This window comes from Ochotona curzoniae, unplaced genomic scaffold (assembly GCF_017591425.1).
Source record: "Ochotona curzoniae isolate NIBS_2020 unplaced genomic scaffold, NIBS_Ocur_1.0 patch249, whole genome shotgun sequence".
Classification (NCBI taxonomy): Eukaryota; Metazoa; Chordata; class Mammalia; order Lagomorpha; family Ochotonidae; genus Ochotona; species Ochotona curzoniae.
In genome coordinates, this window is record NW_024466805.1 from 4503 (window position 1) to 23860 (window position 19358).

At 45.3% G+C, this 19358-nt stretch overlaps 1 protein-coding gene across 1 annotated transcript; it reads right to left on the reverse strand.

Moving 5' to 3' along the window:
- Nucleotides 1-1324: 1324 nt before the first annotated feature.
- On the reverse strand, nt 1325-17719 carry LOC121166836 (zinc finger protein 33B-like). Its single transcript, XM_040996135.1, has 3 exons — nt 17450-17719; nt 17149-17244; nt 1325-4512 (listed from the first exon to the last, which is right to left on the reverse strand). Exons 1-3 carry the CDS (start codon nt 17592-17594, stop codon nt 2441-2443), a joined length of 2313 nt encoding a protein of 770 aa, XP_040852069.1. The 5' UTR covers nt 17595-17719; the 3' UTR covers nt 1325-2440.
- Nucleotides 17720-19358: the final 1639 nt, after the last annotated feature.

The window sequence follows — 19358 nt, forward strand, 5'->3', positions numbered from 1 at the left end:
AGCATTAGATGGGTTTTTCAAAAAGATTTTGCAAAACAGTAACTAGAGAAGGCAGCTTAGCTTGCTCCTGACCTTAGCAGGAAAAGCATCAAATGTTGGACCTCAAGTATAACTTTAGCTTGTAAGTTTTGTAGCAGTTCTTAATCAAGTGGAGAAAGATGTTGTGTGCCGAGTTTGTGAGGTTTTTATACTGAACATTAGCTCTTCATCAAATCCTTTTTCATCATCTATTGACATTACAGTATTTCATTTTTGACCTAATAGTGTTACACTGATTATCAAATGTTAAATAAACCTTCTGTGGTTTGAGTAAGTCCCACTTTCTCACTGTATATAATATTTTCATGCATTGTTAGACTTGTTTTGCTTCTATTTTATTGAGGATTTCTGCTTCTGTATCCAGAGGAGACACTGGTCTGTATTTTTTGTTTTAACCTGTAATGATGGTTTGGTTTTAGGGAAAAAAAAATGCTGGCTTCATGGACTCAGGAGTGTTCCCTTTGCTAGTTACTTTCTGAAAGATACCACAGAAAACAGGCATCACTTCTATCTGAAATGTTTAGTAAGAACTCGCCAATGTACACATTGGTCCTGGAATTTTGTTTGTTTTCTATGAGTTATACAATTTCTTCAATATATTTAAGATTTATAAATGGTGCTACTATCATCCTTAAAGGAACTTATTTTGGCTAAGCTACCAAATTTATGGACACAATTGTTTATAATATTTCACATTCCCTTAAATGTCCATGAGATCAACAGCAACAGATTTTCCTTACTTGTATGAACAATTGTTTTTTATTTGCCCAAGTAGAATTTAGCAATTTTGTTAACTTTCCAAATAATCAGCTTTGGGTTTTATTGATTTTGTTTGTTTCAGTAATTTTTCTTGTAACTTATTTTTCTGTTGACTTTGAAAATGGCCTGTTCTATCGCTTCTCGGCCTTTTGGCTAAGATCCAGTGAATATGGCTGTGCTTATTTTTGCAGTATCCAAAAACAAAACATTCCACAATCATTCCACCATCTAAAAATACTGGATCATATAATCTTATCAATATAATCCGATCGTGTATAAGGTCTATAGTCTTTAACCTGTCAACAGAAGTCCCATCCCAGCATGATTCTGGTTCTGTCCACACCTTCCCCTTCTTTCAACATCACAAAAACAACCAGAAAGCAGAGCAGCATCTGCTGTGCATTTGTGGACCTTTTCCCTGAATCTTGTCCCAGAGGGCAGCTGCTTACAAAGAGTACCCATCATGACCGGGCATGGACCTCATCTGAGGAGGAAAAAAAGACCACCAAGGATTAGGAATTTCTCCTCCTAATGCACAGAATATTTTATGGATAAATCAGATCCCATTAACCTTGGTTATTCCACCAGATTCAGGATAACAGAGAGAGTGTCATGATTAACACAAGGGGACTTCTCAAAGTTGAATCTTGATTCCAGAGCCAGCATTGTGGAGCAGCAGGTAACGCTGCAAGCTGCAATGCTGCCATCCCATATCACACCTATTTAAGTGTTAGTTGCTCCACTTTCAATCCAGCTCTCTGCTAATGTGTCCAAGAAACCAGTGGCAGAAGGTCCAAGTACTTGGGTGCCAAGTACCTAGGCAAGAGATTCTGAAGAAACTCCAGGGTCCGAGCTTTGGTCTGATCCAGCTCTAGCTGTTCTGGCCATTTGGGGAGTGAACCAGAGTATGGAATAACTTTGCCTCTTTCTCTCTATGTGTAAATCTTAAAGTAAGTAATTTTTTAAATAAATAAATCATCATTGCTGCATAACACAGATGTGCTATAGATTAAAGGCTTCCTTTTTCTGTAACCTTAATTGTGCTAATGGATACTAAAATTAGGAAGTGGCAACATCTAGTAATTGTAGTGAATAGTTAAAACAGTAAATTTTGAATTAAACTCTTATCTAGTTATCATCAATTTCTTAATATATGACGGTCATGTAAGAGTTTATCATCACAAATAACTTGATGACAGGCACATGAGGTCTCCACAGCCTTACTGCACCTTCTCGTGATTAAATAGTTTTAAGTTTCTAAAGCTTCATGGTTCCAAATGTACATGTATAATCTCCAATGATTTCAAAACAATCATATCATAAAACTTGTAATATTTTAGTACTTCTAAGAAAAATCTTCAATTTGTATCTCTTACAATTTCCCCTTTGTCCCCATATTACTACTGAAACTAATTTGCAGCTTTTGCTGAAACCCTTCACAAATGCCAGTAATCTCTAAGAGCCAATGCCAGTACTGGGATGTCACTTAACAACTGCAAATGAGTTAATCTCCTATCAATGTTGTTGAATAATGCCAGCCTTTAGATAAAAGTTTGTGAACATTCAAGATCATAATAGAACTTCTGTTAGTAGGTGAATACTATGTCATGAAGTGGAGGTTACACCATTTCTAACATCAATCTCACTCACAGGATTTTTCTCCTGCGTGTGTTCTCTGATGTACAATGAGATTTGATTTCTGAGAGAAAGTTTTTCTACATATGTCACACTCATAGGGCTTCTCCCCTGTATGTGATCTCCGATGTTTAGCAAGGTCTGACTTACGGTAAAAGACCTTCCCACATTCGTTACACTGACAAGATTTCTCTCCTGTGTGAGCCCTGTGATGCACTGTGAGGGATGATTTGTGACTAAATGATTTCCCACACACACCGCATTCATAGGGTTTCTCCCCTGTGTGTTTTCTCTGATGTAAAATAAGCCCTGACTTGACACAGAAAGATTTTCCACAGTCATTACATTTATAGGGTTTCTCTTGTGTGTGCGTTCTCTGATGTACAATTAGAGCTGACTTATGGCAAAAAGCTTTTCCACATTCATTACATTCATAAGGTTTTTCCTCTGTGTGAGTTCTCTGATGCTGAGTGAGCTGTGACTTCTGGCAAAAGGTTTTCCCACATTCACTGCATTCGTAGGGTTTCTCCCCTGTATGGGTTCTATTATGTTTAGTTAGGTATGATTTATTGTAAAAGATTTTTCCACATTCATGACATTCATAAGGTTTCTCTCCTGTATGTGTCCTATAATGTTGAGAGAGGGTTGACTTATGACTGAAGAATTTCCCACATTCAGGACATGCAAAGGGTTTCTCACCTGTGTGAATTCTCTGATGTACTGTCAAGTCTGACTTCAGGCAGAAGGTTTTCCCACATTCAAAACATTCATAAGGTTTCAATCCCGTATGAATTATTTGATGGCGAGTGAGTACTGACTTGTGGTAGAATGTTTTCCCACAAGCATCACATCCATAAGGTTTATCCCCTATGTGAGTTCTCTGATGCTGTGTAAGATGTGACTTTTGACAAAAGGATTTCCCACACTCTGGACATTCAAAAGGTTTCTCACCTGTGTGAGTTCTCTGATGTACCATAAGGTGTGAATTCATACAGAAGGATTTCCCACAATCATAGCATTCATAGGGCTTGAGTCCTGTGTGTGTTCTCTGATGTTTGGTAAGGTCCGACTTCTGATAAAACGTCTTCCCACATACATTACACTCATAGGGTTTCTCCCCAGTATGTGTTCTTTGGTGTAATGTGAGGGCTGACCTGTGGCCAAAGGCTTTCCCACATTCGTTGCACTTGAAAGGTTTCTCCCCTGTGTGTGATCTCACATGTTTAGTGAGGTTTGACTTCTCCCAGAAAGCTCTTCCACATTCAGTACACTGAAAAGGTTTCTCTCCTGTGTGCATTCTCTGATGTCGAGTAAGGTGGGACTTCTCCCAGAAAGCTTTCCCGCATTCGTTACACTCAAAGTGTTTCTCTCCTTTACGAAGTCTTCGAAGTTGTGAGAAAGACAACTTCTTCCTGAAAGTATTCCCACTTTCATTATATTCATAGTGTCTCATTTGTGTCCCTTGTTTCAATGGGTTAGACTTTGAACCTAAGGATTTCTGACAGTTTCTTAGTTCACAGTGATTTTCCTTTAAAGGGAGTACTTGATGCAGCAACACGCATGAATTATCACACGAAGTTTCCTGACATTGTTGTAATTCACAATCATTTTCTTCTGTAATCTCCCTCCTGTGTGTATTGGCTATTTCCTCTTCAAGGCAAGTTTCCTGAGGTATCCTGTGTTGAAAAGTTTGAATCTTCTCATGTTGAGCTGGGTCTTCATGATGGTTGTTAGTTTCCCCACTTTTGAAAGGCTCACTTTTCTGTTTAGCTTGGGTTTTTTCTTGCTCAATTTTGAGTAGACATTTTCCACGGGCATTAAGTTCCTCGGGCTTTTTTCCTAAATAGTTTTTCTTACTGATAACCAGTTCTGAACTGTTACTAAAATTCATTCCGCCTGAGTTATGTTCACAAAGTATTCTTTTAGAAGGAACATTATTCACACCCAAGTTCAATGGTTTTTCTGTTACACTACTTTGTTCCTTAGTCAATGTTTTGTTGCTGAGGATTGCACCTTCCCAAATATGTTTCAACTGGCTTTCCTGGCTTCCTCCATTTAGTTGATCAGCCTTCCAAATTTCTAGAAATAAGAAAAGTTAATTGCACCACAAATACTAATTCATTTCTTAGGAGAATGAGAATTTAAATACATGTACTACCTGGAGATACTGGCTTTTCATCAAATTTTCAGGAATGAAAATAATTCCAAATTTTATATACACACACACACATAGATACACATATACTTAATACAGAATTTCATGGGTTTGAGATGAAAACACAAAAACTAGAAATAAAGACCTGGTACAGATGAAACAGGGAGAGGAATGTGGATGTTAAAAGATACATATTTGATTCCCAATTTATAAATGTTATGAGTAATAGTAAATACTAAAATCTAAATTACTCTATGTATCCTCCAAAGTAAGACTATAAGAATCAATATGATGAGAGCAAATAAAATCACTTTCTAAAAATCTGCAGTCTTATTATGACTAGCAGACAGATTCCCACTTGCTTGAAATTTCCAACTAAGTACAGAAATACTCATGTATAGAAGATAGAGTGCCCATATCTTTGAAGAAAGCAAGTTGGAGACTGTAAGAATCATAAGAAAAACAGGAAATACACCTTACACTGATGCAACACAAGCAAGTCTACTCCTATAAAGACAAAGCTGCATTGACTGGGAAAGTACTAAGATGTGTGAGTCCAGAAAGAGCAAACGGCAGTGCCTTGGGAATATGGGACATGGCAAAAGCTGATCAACATCACTGACAAAATTTTGAAAATAAGTGATCTTAGAAAATAGTACTTAAGTTACAAGAAAACCATTATAGACAAAATTGTATCCATATCCAACTCATATGTTGTAACTCTAACATCCAATGTGACTGTATCCAATTGGTTATGGTCTTTAGGGGAGTAATCAGGGTTAGAGAATAGAATGCTGAGAAGACTAACAGCATTAGGAGATAAAGATTCTAGAGTGTATGGTTGACTTCTCTCTCTTTATCTGACACAAGAATGTATCTTCTTTTTTTTTTAAGATTTATTTTTCATTTTTATTGGAAAGGCGGATATACAAGAGAGGAGAGACAGAGAGGAAGATCTTCCGTCTGATGATTCACTCCCCAAGTGAGCACAACGGTCGATACTATGCCGATCAGAAGCCAGGAGACTCTTCCGGGTCTCCCACGCGGGTGCAGGGTCCCAAAGCTTTGGGCCGTCCTCGACTGCTTTCCCAGGCCACAGGCAGGGAGCTGGAAGGGAAGTGGGGCCACCCATATGGGATCCCGGGCGTGCAAGGCGAGGACCTTTAACCACTGCGCCACCGCGCCGGGCCCAAGAATGTATCTTCTTTAAGACAGAGAGGCCCCACCAGAAAGCAACAGTGCTAGCATGTTAATCTTGGAGTCTAAACTTACAGATTTGTAAGAAAATAAATGTATGTTGCTAAGGCAACCCAGTCCTAATATTATATTTTTATCCCAAGTTTAATTAAAAAAAAAAAACAGCTGAAAGGGAAACCAGACTTGACTAAAATTTTAATAAACATCATTGAATTAGGACATGACAAACGATAAGAAGGCACTATAAATAAGAAAATTGTGCCTTGATTTAACTTGTAATTTTTGTTTGGTTGTTGGTTATTTTTTGAACCTGTCATTGATACTGTCTCAACCCAGATGTTTCAAAGAATGGAACTTGCATTATTTTTCACATATTGTGTACCCAATACTATGTCAATTAATTCCATAATATTGTATATTGATACTGAGGTTTTGTTGGGGCTCTTAACTGACCGGATCTTTACTCTGTTAGCCCTATCTTCAGACCAGAGAAGGTCTCCCCAAGAGGCCACTGAACTTATCTGGACAATAAGACGCTGGACTTTATGCTAGGTATGTGTTTGCAAGGAACGAATCTCAACTGAACTTGAACTGTGGTTATGCAACAAGGTGGAGGAATCCACCATGGGGGGAGGGGTATGGGAGGGGTGGGGGGAATCCCCAGTGCCTATAAAACTGTACCACATAATACAATGTAAACAACAATAAAAAAAAAAAAGAATTGTGCAAAAGAGTTCTTATAATTCCAATTAAATAAAATTAGCATATTTGTGGGCTCCCGCCGCCTTCATGGGGCGGTGAATGGGATTTGGGAGGGGCGCGACCTTGGGCCTGGGTTATTTAAACCTCCAGCTGCCAGGAGGCTGCTGGTGGGTCTCAGGACGGGGCGTCTCATGCCTGGATCCCGGACGGCCGCCATGGGCACATGGTGAGCCGTCCTCCCCGGGCCTGCTGGGTTTCGGGGGCCGCTTCCTTCAGGGTGAGTAGACCGAGGGGGGGAGGCCTCTGGGACTGGGCAGGTCCGGGGCCCACCCGCCGCCTTCATGGGGCGGTGAATGGGATTTGGGAGGGGCGCGACCTTGGGCCTGGGTTATTTAAACCTCCAGCTGCCAGGAGGCTGCTGGTGGGTCTCAGGACGGGGCGTCTCATGCCTGGATCCCGGACGGCCGCCATGGGCACATGGTGAGCCGTCCTCCCCGGGCCTGCTGGGTTTCGGGGGCCGCTTCCTTCGGGGTGAGTAGACCGAGGGGGGGAGGCCTCTGGGACTGGGCAGGTCCGGGGCCCACCCGCCGCCTTCATGGGGCGGTGAATGGGATTTGGGAGGGGCGCGACCTTGGGCCTGGGTTATTTAAACCTCCAGCTGCCAGGAGGCTGCTGGTGGGTCTCAGGACGGGGCGTCTCATGCCTGGATCCCGGACGGCCGCCATGGGCACATGGTGAGCCGTCCTCCCCAGGCCTGCTGGGTTTCGGGGGCCGCTTACGTCGGAGTGAGTAGACCGAGGGGGGGAGGCCTCTGGGACTGGGCAGGTCCGGGGCCCACCCGCCGCCTTCATGGGGCGGTGAATGGGATTTGGGAGGGGCGCGACCTTGGGCCTGGGTTATTTAAACCTCCAGCTGCCAGGAGGCTGCTGGTGGGTCTCAGGACGGGGCGTCTCATGCCTGGATCCCGGACGGCCGCCATGGGCACATGGTGAGCCGTCCTCCCCAGGCCTGCTGGGTTTCGGGGGCCGCTTCCTTCGGGGTGAGTAGACTGAGGGGGGGAGGTCTCTGGGACTGGGCAGGTCCGGGACCACCCGCCGCCTTCATGGGGCGGTGAATGGGATTTGGGAGGGGCGCGACCTTGGGCCTGGGTTATTTAAACCTCCAGCTGCCAGGAGGCTGCTGGTGGGTCTCAGGACGGGGCGTCTCATGCCTGGATCCCGGACGGCCGCCATGGGCACATGGTGAGCCGTCCTCCCCGGGCCTGCTGGGTTTCGGGGGCCGCTTCCTTCAGGGTGAGTAGACCGAGGGGGGGAGGCCTCTGGGACTGGGCAGGTCCGGGGCCCACCCGCCGCCTTCATGGGGCGGTGAATGGGATTTGGGAGGGGCGCGACCTTGGGCCTGGGTTATTTAAACCTCCAGCTGCCAGGAGGCTGCTGGTGGGTCTCAGGACGGGGCGTCTCATGCCTGGATCCCGGACGGCCGCCATGGGCACATGGTGAGCCGTCCTCCCCGGGCCTGCTGGGTTTCGGGGGCCGCTTCCTTCAGGGTGAGTAGACTGAGGGGGGAGGCCTCTGGGACTGGGCAGGTCCGGGGCCCACCCGCCGCCTTCATGGGGCGGTGAATGGGATTTGGGAGGGGCGCGACCTTGGGCCTGGGTTATTTAAACCTCCAGCTGCCAGGAGGCTGCTGGTGGGTCTCAGGACGGGGCGTCTCATGCCTGGATCCCGGACGGCCGCCATGGGCACATGGTGAGCCGTCCTCCCCGGGCCTGCTGGGTTTCGGGGGCCGCTTCCTTCGGGGTGAGTAGACTGAGGGGGGGAGGCCTCTGGGACTGGGCAGGTCCGGGGCCCACCCGCCGCCTTCATGGGGCGGTGAATGGGATTTGGGAGGGGCGCGACCTTGGGCCTGGGTTATTTAAACCTCCAGCTGCCAGGAGGCTGCTGGTGGGTCTCAGGACGGGGCGTCTCATGCCTGGATCCCGGACGGCCGCCATGGGCACATGGTGAGCCGTCCTCCCCGGGCCTGCTGGGTTTCGGGGGCCGCTTCCTTCGGGGTGAGTAGACCGAGGGGGGGAGGCCTCTGGGACTGGGCAGGTCCGGGGCCCACCCGCCGCCTTCATGGGGCGGTGAATGGGATTTGGGAGGGGCGCGACCTTGGGCCTGGGTTATTTAAACCTCCAGCTGCCAGGAGGCTGCTGGTGGGTCTCAGGACGGGGCGTCTCATGCCTGGATCCCGGACGGCCGCCATGGGCACATGGTGAGCCGTCCTCCCCAGGCCTGCTGGGTTTCGGGGGCCGCTTCCTTCGGGGTGAGTAGACTGAGGGGGGGAGGCCTCTGGGACTGGGCAGGTCCGGGGCCCACCCGCCGCCTTCATGGGGCGGTGAATGGGATTTGGGAGGGGCGCGACCTTGGGCCTGGGTTATTTAAACCTCCAGCTGCCAGGAGGCTGCTGGTGGGTCTCAGGACGGGGCATCTCATGCCTGGATCCCGGACGGCCGCCATGGGCACATGGTGAGCCGTCCTCCCCGGGCGGCCAGTGCGCCATTGGTGCCAGGCTGTGCCTGCTGGCCGCCCGGCCCGGGAGCTCTGGGGATTTGGTTTTTTGAGTTGCTGCTTAATTAGCTCCAGGTTGAACCCATTGTGCTTCTTGGACCTGAAACAGGCAGTAACTCTTCCTTAGCAAAACTTGTAATCACTAATAATGCTGAGCACCAAATACCAGTCATGCAGAAGCTATGGCTTGGGGCTTGTCCTGCACAAGTAGCTCCAACCCCTGGCCAATGTGTCAACTGGTAATGGAACAGAGTAGATTAGGCACGACTGAGCAAACCTTAGCCCACAAGTAAAACTAGAAACCAGGAGGGAGCAGAGGTCATGCTGAGCTAGGCTCTTGTACCTGCTGGTTTGTGGGAGCCTGGGACGCTAAGCCACAGTGTCTAAGGCAGAGTTCGGGACAGGGGAGGGGCTGTGCCAAGCTGAGTCAGAGCATCCATTGGCAGGCATGTGATCTATGGCTGGGAACAGACCCGGTTGGGGAGCAAAGGGGACAACCCTAGCTGGGCTGAGGTTCCCACCAAGAGGCGCGTGGCCTGGAAGGGGGCTGCGTTCTGATCTGGAAACAGTTGTAGTCTCCCTTGGCACAAGTGTGGACTGGGATTGGATGCACCGAACTGGGCCGGACCCCGACTCCCCCTGGTGTTCTGGAGGACCAGGGCAGATGTGGGATGGACTAGGCAGGGTCTCAAACCCCTACTGAGCCATGGGTGAGCCATACGTGGGTATGGACAAACCATGTCTGGGCTGGAACATCCAACAGCAAGAACCAGATTGGGTTGAAGGCCAGTCAGGAAAAGCCACAGTTCCTGCTATGACAGGAGGTGGACTGAGTAGGGTTGGCTCATGGACCCACTGGTAAGCGTGAAACCTGGCATTGGGAGAGGTTCTGATGGAGGAGCCTGGGCAACTCCTCTGGCAGGACACAGACCCAGCAGGTAAACGCAAGAAACATGATAGGAAACAGCCCAGAAAAAGCCATGGAAAACTACCCACTGGCATACAATTGGCAGACGTGGGGGCAAGACCAGGCTGAATCTGTCCACATCATCCACTGGCAAATCCAGGCACCAGTGTGGGTCGACCCAGGGTCGGTCGCAACAAAGACTAGTGCACATTATGGAATGCCGAGGTGAGGTTGCCTGTACCAGAAGGGACCGCAGCGCCCAGCCAGCCTGAGAACAAGAAAGGAAGTGGGCAGAGCTGGCAGGGGAATAAGGGAGGGTTCCTTTGCTGGACAGCTACTTCCACAGGAGAGCATGGGCTGGGATGGGGGTAGACCAGACTAGGCAGAGCTACCACACCTGTGCGCCTCATGTGGACTAGATCAGGGAAAAGCCAGGCTGGGCGGATTATTCCTACTGGTGCAAACAAAATTAAAGTGGGCGAGGTTTGTTTGGGCAGCATCAACTGGAATCTGGGAGTGGGAGAGGCCTGGGAGGGAAATAGTGGGCTCATCCCTCTTGGGTTACCACTTCCACAGGAGGACATAAAACTAAGACAGCGGCTGGGGTGGAATGGGATGTGGGACAGATTGGATTACTGCTACACTTACTGGCAAACCAGGGTAGGGGGTGGGCCTGGTTGGGGTTATTGTGGGTCGCTCCAACCTAGGCTACAGCTCCCGCTGGCTTATGTGAGGGCCAAGTATGTGCTGGGCAGAACCAGGCTGGACTGCAACACCCATTGGTTCCAGTGGAAGTCGGGAGTGAAAACAGAACCAACCCAGGAATTGCAACCACCAGCTGATTGGAGCGATGGACGGTGCCAGGCCCTGTACTTGTTAGCACATACAAGAAGTTTCTTTGGAGATCTTCCTAATCTAAATGCTGGACTCAGAACCCTAACGAAGAAAAGAGAGAAGACAGAACAGGTCAACCAACCATCTCAGCTATGATGGACTATGTCAATCAGTGGATTTTTCAAAAATCTCATAGTGCTTGGAGTGGCAAGATTGACAGTGATTCATAACTGTTGCAATATCAAGACCACTTGAGCAAGAACCTCAGAGCATGCCCTATATCCGGGACCTGGGGAGGGTGGGAAATTGGGTGGGCTTCTCCCTTAAATACCCCCCTTTGAATATGAAGCTAACAATATGGAAAACATAAAAAAAAAAAAAATTAGCATATTTAACACAAGCACAAGATGAAAAAATTCCTAAATATGAATAAATAAAATCAACTCTAATATTAAAAATTATAAGGAAACTCTCCACAAATAAAGTAGGACCGGATCCAGGTATTCAAAGTGGCCACCATAAACCTGGAAAAACTTGCCAGATTTGCCTACAGCAACTAAATAAAACTACTAGGTCTTAAAATTGAATAGAAAACCCCATAGACAAAAGTACTGGGTCTCCAAAACATTACTGCAGTTTCTTCTTGAATCTTGAAATCAGGCAGTATTATGCATACAACATTACTTTAGTTCCTCTACATTTCCAAGGAAAATTTATCATTAGCTGCTCTCTAACAATAAAAAAAAAAGGTTGAAATAATTCTGAATTTCTATGTTATTTTAAGGACAAAAACATGTTAACAATATTATGCATTGGTACCTAAATAGAAATTTTCATTTAATTAGGTCTTCAATTTTTCTCTGCAATTATTTACATTTTTTAGTGGGTCTTTTCACATCTTTTTCCCAGCACACATGCAAAAATGTGTTTATTTTTACTATAACGTAGACTTTTTTGTATAAAAAGAACAAGTTTAATGGTTCATGCTTACAGGTTTAAGAACATAACACTTCCATCCTAGCTCCCTTCCTGCCCATCCCCTTCCCTCCACTTATTTTTTCTTTTTTGGAATTTTACAATGATGTATTTTGTTTATTTCATAATCACAAGCTTAATCAATCCTCCACTAAACAAATAATTCAATCAAATAAGTCTTAAAAAACACTGTACCTCAAAAATATTGGCAAGGGCTATAAATAATAATCAAACCTCAAAATGTCAATTTCACTCATATTTTTTGTACTATATATATTAGAATTACAAAGAGAATTCCAAAATCCTGTAGCTGGACTTGAGTAGTCACTGGAAATTTCTCAACAGGAACAGGTAACCCTTCAGGCAAATTCTATCAGTTACTTAAGAAAAATTAACACCTACTCATTTCAAATTCTTCCAAAAATTACAAGAGGGAAGAATTCTCAATAAATTCTAGAAAGTCAACATTATTATCCTGACACAGCAGATAAAGGTGGTCATAATTAAAAAGAATCTACAGATCAATATCCCCTAATCAAAACTACATATGCAAATGACCATACAAGTAATAACCAAACCCATCCAACAGGATTATAGGCCACGAAAAAGTAGGATTTATCCCAATAATGTTAGTGTATATAACACACAGTACAACAGAATACAACCACAACACACTACAACAGAACAAAGAGAAAACAACAAAACTCAAGGGATTTGACAAAACCCAATCCCATATAAAAAAACATACTAAAGAGGAAACAAGAGAAAAATTCCTCAACAGAACAGGCACCTAAGAATTGCCACAGTAACCATCATACTCAATGGGAATGAAGGCTTTTCTCCTAACAGTAGAAAGACAAAGATGTTCACTTTCACCACATGCTAAAAAATACTAAATAAAGCATCTACTGGAAAGGAAGAAATAAAACAATGTCTTTTCACGGCTGACATGTTCCTAAACATTTGCTTAGAATATAGTAGTCAATCATTTTTCTTCAAAAGTACATTAGACATTTACTTTGCTTTTTAATATAAATTGTGGAATAAAGCTTATTTAAATCTAAAACACCTTGCTGGCTTTTAGACAGGAATGCCATTACACCGATCCATTTGGAAAGAAGTGTCATGTTTAGTACAGAGTCGTTGAGTCTATGGAGAGGTCATTTATCTTCCTTCACTTAAGCATCCTTTATTTCATCAGCATTTTGCAACTGTCAGGAGCCTTACACATTTCTGTTCATTTTTACTCCAGCAATTATGCACCTCCTAACAGCAACCATACATTACGAGGATGCATCCCTAGGTGATTCCACATGCATGACCACAGTATCCTTATGCAATCAAGAGGCACAGTAATAACTGAAGTATATGCTCTATCTGCTGGGGTAATACAGCATGCTGTTTGTCAGGGTTTTTTTGGTTTTTTGTTTTTGTAAATATAAGGAGCGTAGTCTAAACGAAAAATAGAAAGTATAGCATAGCAAACACACAAACTAGCAAACGGTTGTTTATCACCAGTATCGAATGTTATGCTATGCTTTTGTGCAACTAGTAACACAGGCCTGTTTCCTGCAGCGTCACCGCAAGCATGTGCTGTGCCAGGACTTGAACTGGCTACGCTGTCACTAGGCCACAGGAATTTTGCAGCTGTGATGATGTTTCATTAAATTTTCTTCTCATATAAACGGAAAAGATACAAACAGAAAAATATTTTCCATGGTTTAGTACCCCAATATATGCACAGTCTGTTTCTTCTCTGTGCATCTATGTCTTCTATTTCCTTTTATTACCTTATTGTGCTAGATAAGTTATAGCACTATTCAGAAAAGCAAGGTACTGTATATAATGGTGGGAGTGAACATCCATCGCAATGTCCCCAGCTTTAGAGAAAGCCGAAGATGCCTTTTACCACTGAAGATGATAACTGCTGTGGGCTTCATAAACTGGGGATGGTCGCTCTATTACTGGTTTGTAGAGTATTCTACGTGGATATTGTGAAATGTTTTTTTCTAGTCAAACTGCCATTATGTAATTTTTCTTCAATAATTTCCTATGGATTACATTAACTGCATTTTGGATGTTGAGTCAACCCTCTTTATCTCACATGGACACCATTTGTTCACAGTAGGGACACGTTTTTATAACTGGATACTTCCTATTTGCTCCTAAGCTTATGGGAGATACATGTCTTCGTGATACAAAACGCATCACGAAGTGTCCCTTATCCTTTGTGAAAACATTGTATAAATAATTAATTCTTTTTTAAAATGCATATTTGAAAGGAGAGCGGGATAGAGGGAGAGGAAGGAAGTGAGACGGATGAAGAAGAGTCTCTCCCATCCACTGGTTCATTTCCTAAATGCCTACGACACTGGCAGCCGGGAGCCAGCAACTCAATCCAAATCTTGCACATGGGTGACATGGACTTAACGACTTGAGCCATCATCTGTCGCCTCCCAGGGTATGCATCAGGAGGAAGCTCCAACTGGAAACAGAGCCAGCATTCTGATGTGGGCTGCTGGTGTTCCAAGAAGTGAATTATTCAAGACACCAAATGCCTGTCCCCAAAAAAATCATTAATTCTTTAAACATTTGATGGAACTCTAGTGATGATTATAATTCTTCTTTGCTGGGGGGCTATTTTTATTTTGGAGATTTTTTAAGAAGTACAGCTTCGCGAATTCAAATCACCCATGTGATTGCCTATGACAATCTAATCCATGGACCTTTCAGCTTATCTACATGACCACCACTGAGTTTTGGCAATTTGTGGTCCATTCCTTTATGCTGTCAAATTACTGACATAAAGTTGTTACCATTTTCTTATGTGGATGCATGGAAAGCTTTTTCTACCAAGGACCATTTAGATATTTATCACATAATTCATGGTCCATACAAAACTATCAACATAAAAAATTAGCTTGTTATAGGTTTACTGAATTTCAACTGCTGTCTGTGGTTAACTTGACAGGGCAGACTTAATGATTTTATGGGCCAGATATTCCTCATTCCTGTACAAATGTGGGAATAACAATCCCAGACTCTTTCCTGATATCTATCTATTTTTGTCAATATTACTGGTGGTATACCCAATTATTGACTTTTTCAAAAATTTGCCACTTTTTGGGCCCAGTGCAATAGCGTAATGGTTAAGGTCCTCTCCTTAAACACACCGGGATCCCCTATGGGTGCCGGTTCTAATCCCGGCAGCTCCATTTCCCATTCAGCTCCCTGCCTGTGACCTGAGAAAGCAGTCGAGGACGGCCCAAAGCCTTGGGACCCTGCACCCATGTGGGAAACCTGGAAGAAGCTCCTGGCTCCTGGCTTCGGATTGGCTCAGCTCCAGCCATTGCAGCCACTTGGGGAGTGAATCATTGGATGGAAGATCTTCCTCTCTGTCTCTCCTCCTCTCTGTACATCCACCTTTCCAATAAAAAATATACAAATCTTTAAGAAAACTTACCACATTTCAACAGTCCTCTCTATTGCCTTCCAATCTCCAATTACACAAATGTCTACTCCTACCTTTTTCATTATATAAGGTATATTTTGCTCTTTTATCGTTTCTTAAAGTAGAAAATTAAGCACAAGTTTGAGACCTTTCATATTTTCTACTTAGAATTATTAATTTTCCTATCAGCACTACTTTACCTGTGTCTCACATACACTGATAGCCAATGTTCTCATTTTCATTCAGTGAATTTTTAAAGCTTCTTTTGATGTATGCATTTAGAAAGTAAACCACTCAATTTCAAAGTAATCAGATATTTTTCTATGTTCTAGTACTGAGTCAAAATTTGATTTCATTCTCTCAGAGAATAACTGTTGTTACTTTGATCCTCTTAAATCGGATGAGATTGTTTATGACCTAGAAAATGGTCTACCTTTTTGAACGTACCATGAGCGATTGCGAGAAAGACTATTCCATTGTTGTCTCAATTCTATTACCAATGGGTGATGCTGTCCAATTCCTCAATATCCGCCCTTAATTTAATGTCCAGTAATTCTATGTTATGAAAAGCACTGATGCAAACAAGGATTTGTTTCTCCTTTGAATTGAGTAAGTTTTGTTTGTGTATTTTTTTTAAAGATTTATTTTTATTATTTTTTTATTGGAAAGGCGGATATACAGAGAGGAGAGACAGAGAGGAAGATCTTCCATCTGATGATTCACTCCCTAAGTGAGCGCAACGGCCGATGCTATGCCGATCCGAAGCCAGGAGCCTCTTCCGGGTCTCCCACGCGGGTGCAGGGTCCTCGACTGCTTTCCCGGGCCACAGGCAGGGAGCTGCAAGGGAAGAGGGGCTGCCGGGATTAGAACCGGCGCCCATATGGGATCCCGGGCGTGCAAGGCGAGGACTTAACCACTTGCGCCACCGCGCCGGGCCCTTGTTTGTTTATTTTGAGGTTGTATGGTTCAGTAGGGACTCACTTAGAATCATTCCATTTTTGACAGATTAATCCTATCACCAATGGATAATATTCCTCTTTTTGTTGACTATGTTTCTTAAGTTTATTTGATGTTAACAAGGTTATTTTTAACTTGTTTTTATTTGTATACCAATATAACTATGATAGTTACAGCAGAGCTTTCTATGAATAACTTACTTTGTTTTATACAATCTGAAATTTGTTTTTTAAGGATTTATTTTATTTGAGTTACTAAGACAAATGAACACAGAGAGAAAGCAGGGATAGAGAGAGAGGGAAGGAGAGAGAGAAGGAGGGAGAGAGATAGAGATCTTCCATCCCCTGGTTTATCCCTAGGACTAGGGCAAGACTAAGCCAGGAGACAAGAGTTTCTTCTGGGGGCCCGGAGGCGTGGCCTAGTGGCTAAAGTCCTCGCCTTGCACACGCCGGGATCCCATATGGCCGCTGGTTCTAATCCCAGCAGCTCCACTTCCCATCCAGCTCCCTGCCTGTGGCCTGGGAAAGCAGTCAAGGACAGCCCAAAGCCTTGGGACCCTGCACCTGTGTGGGAGACCTGGAAGAAGTTCCTGGATCCTGGCTTTGGATCGGCATTAGCATAAGCCGAAGAGGAATATCTTCCTCTCCGTACATCTGACTTTCCAATAAATAAATAAATCTTTAACAAAAAAAAGAGTTTCTTCTTGGTCTCCCAGGTGGGTGCTACAGGGAGCTAGATCAGAAGGGGAGCAGTCAGGATTTAAAATTCAAAAACCAGTGCCCATATGGGATGCCAGCATTCTGGGTAGAAGCCTTACCCACTACACCACAACACTAATCCCTGAAATTTATATTTCTTTGTTTTTATTTCTTTCTGTGAAAAAGCAAAGCATCAGGGAGGGAACAAATAAGCAGGACATTCTCACCCGCTGATTCACTCCATGAGTGGCCCCAATTGTTCATCTGTGCAGTGCACATGAACTCACCTGGGAGGGTCTGGTCGGAGAATTCTTCCTCCAGTGTCCACGGCTCTTCTCCCTGCTCCAACCTGAGGATCACTTCTGGTTTGTAAACACAAAACCCTGTGAACCAGAAATAATGAAGGACTTGGACCAGGCAGCCTATACGTCACAGTTTCTGACAAACAGTGACCTCGGGGAACTCACTGGAGACGCGGACCCAGATATCTTCTGGCTGTACCTGTAACTGATCAACAGACACAGACTCCCGGAGCCCAGTGCTAGATATCACTGAAGCGGTCCTCAAACACTCTGGACTTACACTTACCCACTGAGACAAGGTGGCTGTAGTTCTCCAGCATCACATCTCTATACAGAGACCGCTGACTGGAATCCAGGTGCTGCCACTCCTCCGGGGTAAATCCTACCATCACATCCTTAAATGATACTGCTCCCTTGCATGTGTGTTCCATCTGAAATATGCAAAACTGGAAGACAGGGAAAAGCGTATGGAATTAATTCTTAACAACGATCGTTGTTTACAGAATGTTTCACTTGCTTTATATTATGGGGAGGAAAGAGAAATCCTAATAGGAATGTTCAAAAGGAATTAGTAAGTCCCCAGGATATACCTTAGACAATTATAGTTGTAAGAAATGCTTGGGGAACAGCCTCCCCCAGGGGTTGGTTCCCAGGCAGCAGGGCTCAGGTTGGAGGCTTGGGTAGCCATGTACTTAGAGCCTGTTGGGTCAGTTGGGCCCGAGACTGCAGACTTGGGCGATGCCCCTGGGACAATCAGCCAGCTAGGTGTGCAGAGCCAGGGGACCAGTCTCCCCTGGGAAGCTGGTTAGGTACAGGAAGCCAGAGGGGGCCGGCCTCCCCAAGGGGCTGGCTCCCGGGCAGCAGGGTCCAGGTGGGAGGCTTGAGCAGCCATTTGCTCAGAGCCACATGTGTCAGTTCATCCTGGGGGTGGGGTCCCGGCCAGCAGAGCTTGTGTTGGGTGGCCCAGGCACAACTGGCCACCCAGAGGTGTGATTTTGAGGAGAGAATGCAAAGACCTTCAGAGGTCAGACAGAAGCGCCAGCCTTTGTGGGAGATCAGAGCTGGGGTAGTTAGGATTGACCAATGCCAAATACCACCCACTGGTGCACACTAAAGCCTGGGCTGGGAGCCTCCAGGCAGGAGGCTAGATCACAGTACCTGCCAGTGAGTCAGAACAGGGATGGAAAATGTTAGACTGGGCCATGGCACTAACCAGCATGTGAGAGAACTGGACCTGAGGAATATGTGGACCCACCCCTTGATCTACAATTTCAGTTGGTTTGCTTGGCAGCTGGGGGTGGTACCAGGCTAAGGTAGGCATGACCATGGAGCCCTCCAACACTCATGGGTACTGGTGTTGGGTATAGACTGCATTGGTACAAGCTGCAACATCCGCAAGCACACCCAAGAACAAAGTGTGGAGTAGGCCGGGCCACACATTCACTGCTCATACACAGGCCGGAATGGAGGGGGTAGTCTCTGATCAGTAAGGACCTAAAACCCACTGGCACATGCACTATTTGAGGCTGGGGATGGGCCTGGTGGGGAAACTTGAGAAATGTCCATGGTAGGCCATAGCTCCCACTGGTGAGCATGTGATTCAGGCCTGAATGTTGGTCAGACCAAGCAGGGTAGCTCCACCTGTTGACAAGTGTGTGGGTTGGTTTTGGAAGAGGGTGGACCAAGCAGGGTTCAGCTGGTAAATAAGCTCATTGGAAATGCAGGAGCCAGACTGGAGTGCAGATCATGCTGGGCTAGGCTATCACACCTATAGGTTTGCATGAGTCAGGGATAGGAGCTAAAGCACTTGGGGGAAAGAGTATATAAGGAGTAATAAAGGGAGGCTTCAGAGAGACTTCCACCATCACTGGTCTCCTCTTGGTGCCTCATTCCCAGACCCTCGCCGTGTCCACGTTACTGGTTCTGCTAGCTGGAGCAAGGGTAGGCCAGGGAAGGCCAGGCTACAGCACCAGAAGGCAAAGGTCAACACAGCAGATGGGTTATGCCAATCTGGGTCAGAGCAACCACTGGCATGAGCAAAATCTGTGGCTGGGAGCAGGCCTGCTTGGCAAACTAAGGAAATGCCCCAGCTGGGTTATGGTTCCCACTGGTAAGCATGGGAGCCAGAATGGAGGGGGCGCGGATGGTCTGGGCTGGGCTGGACATGGCTGCATTGTCCCTTGGCATGGGTATGG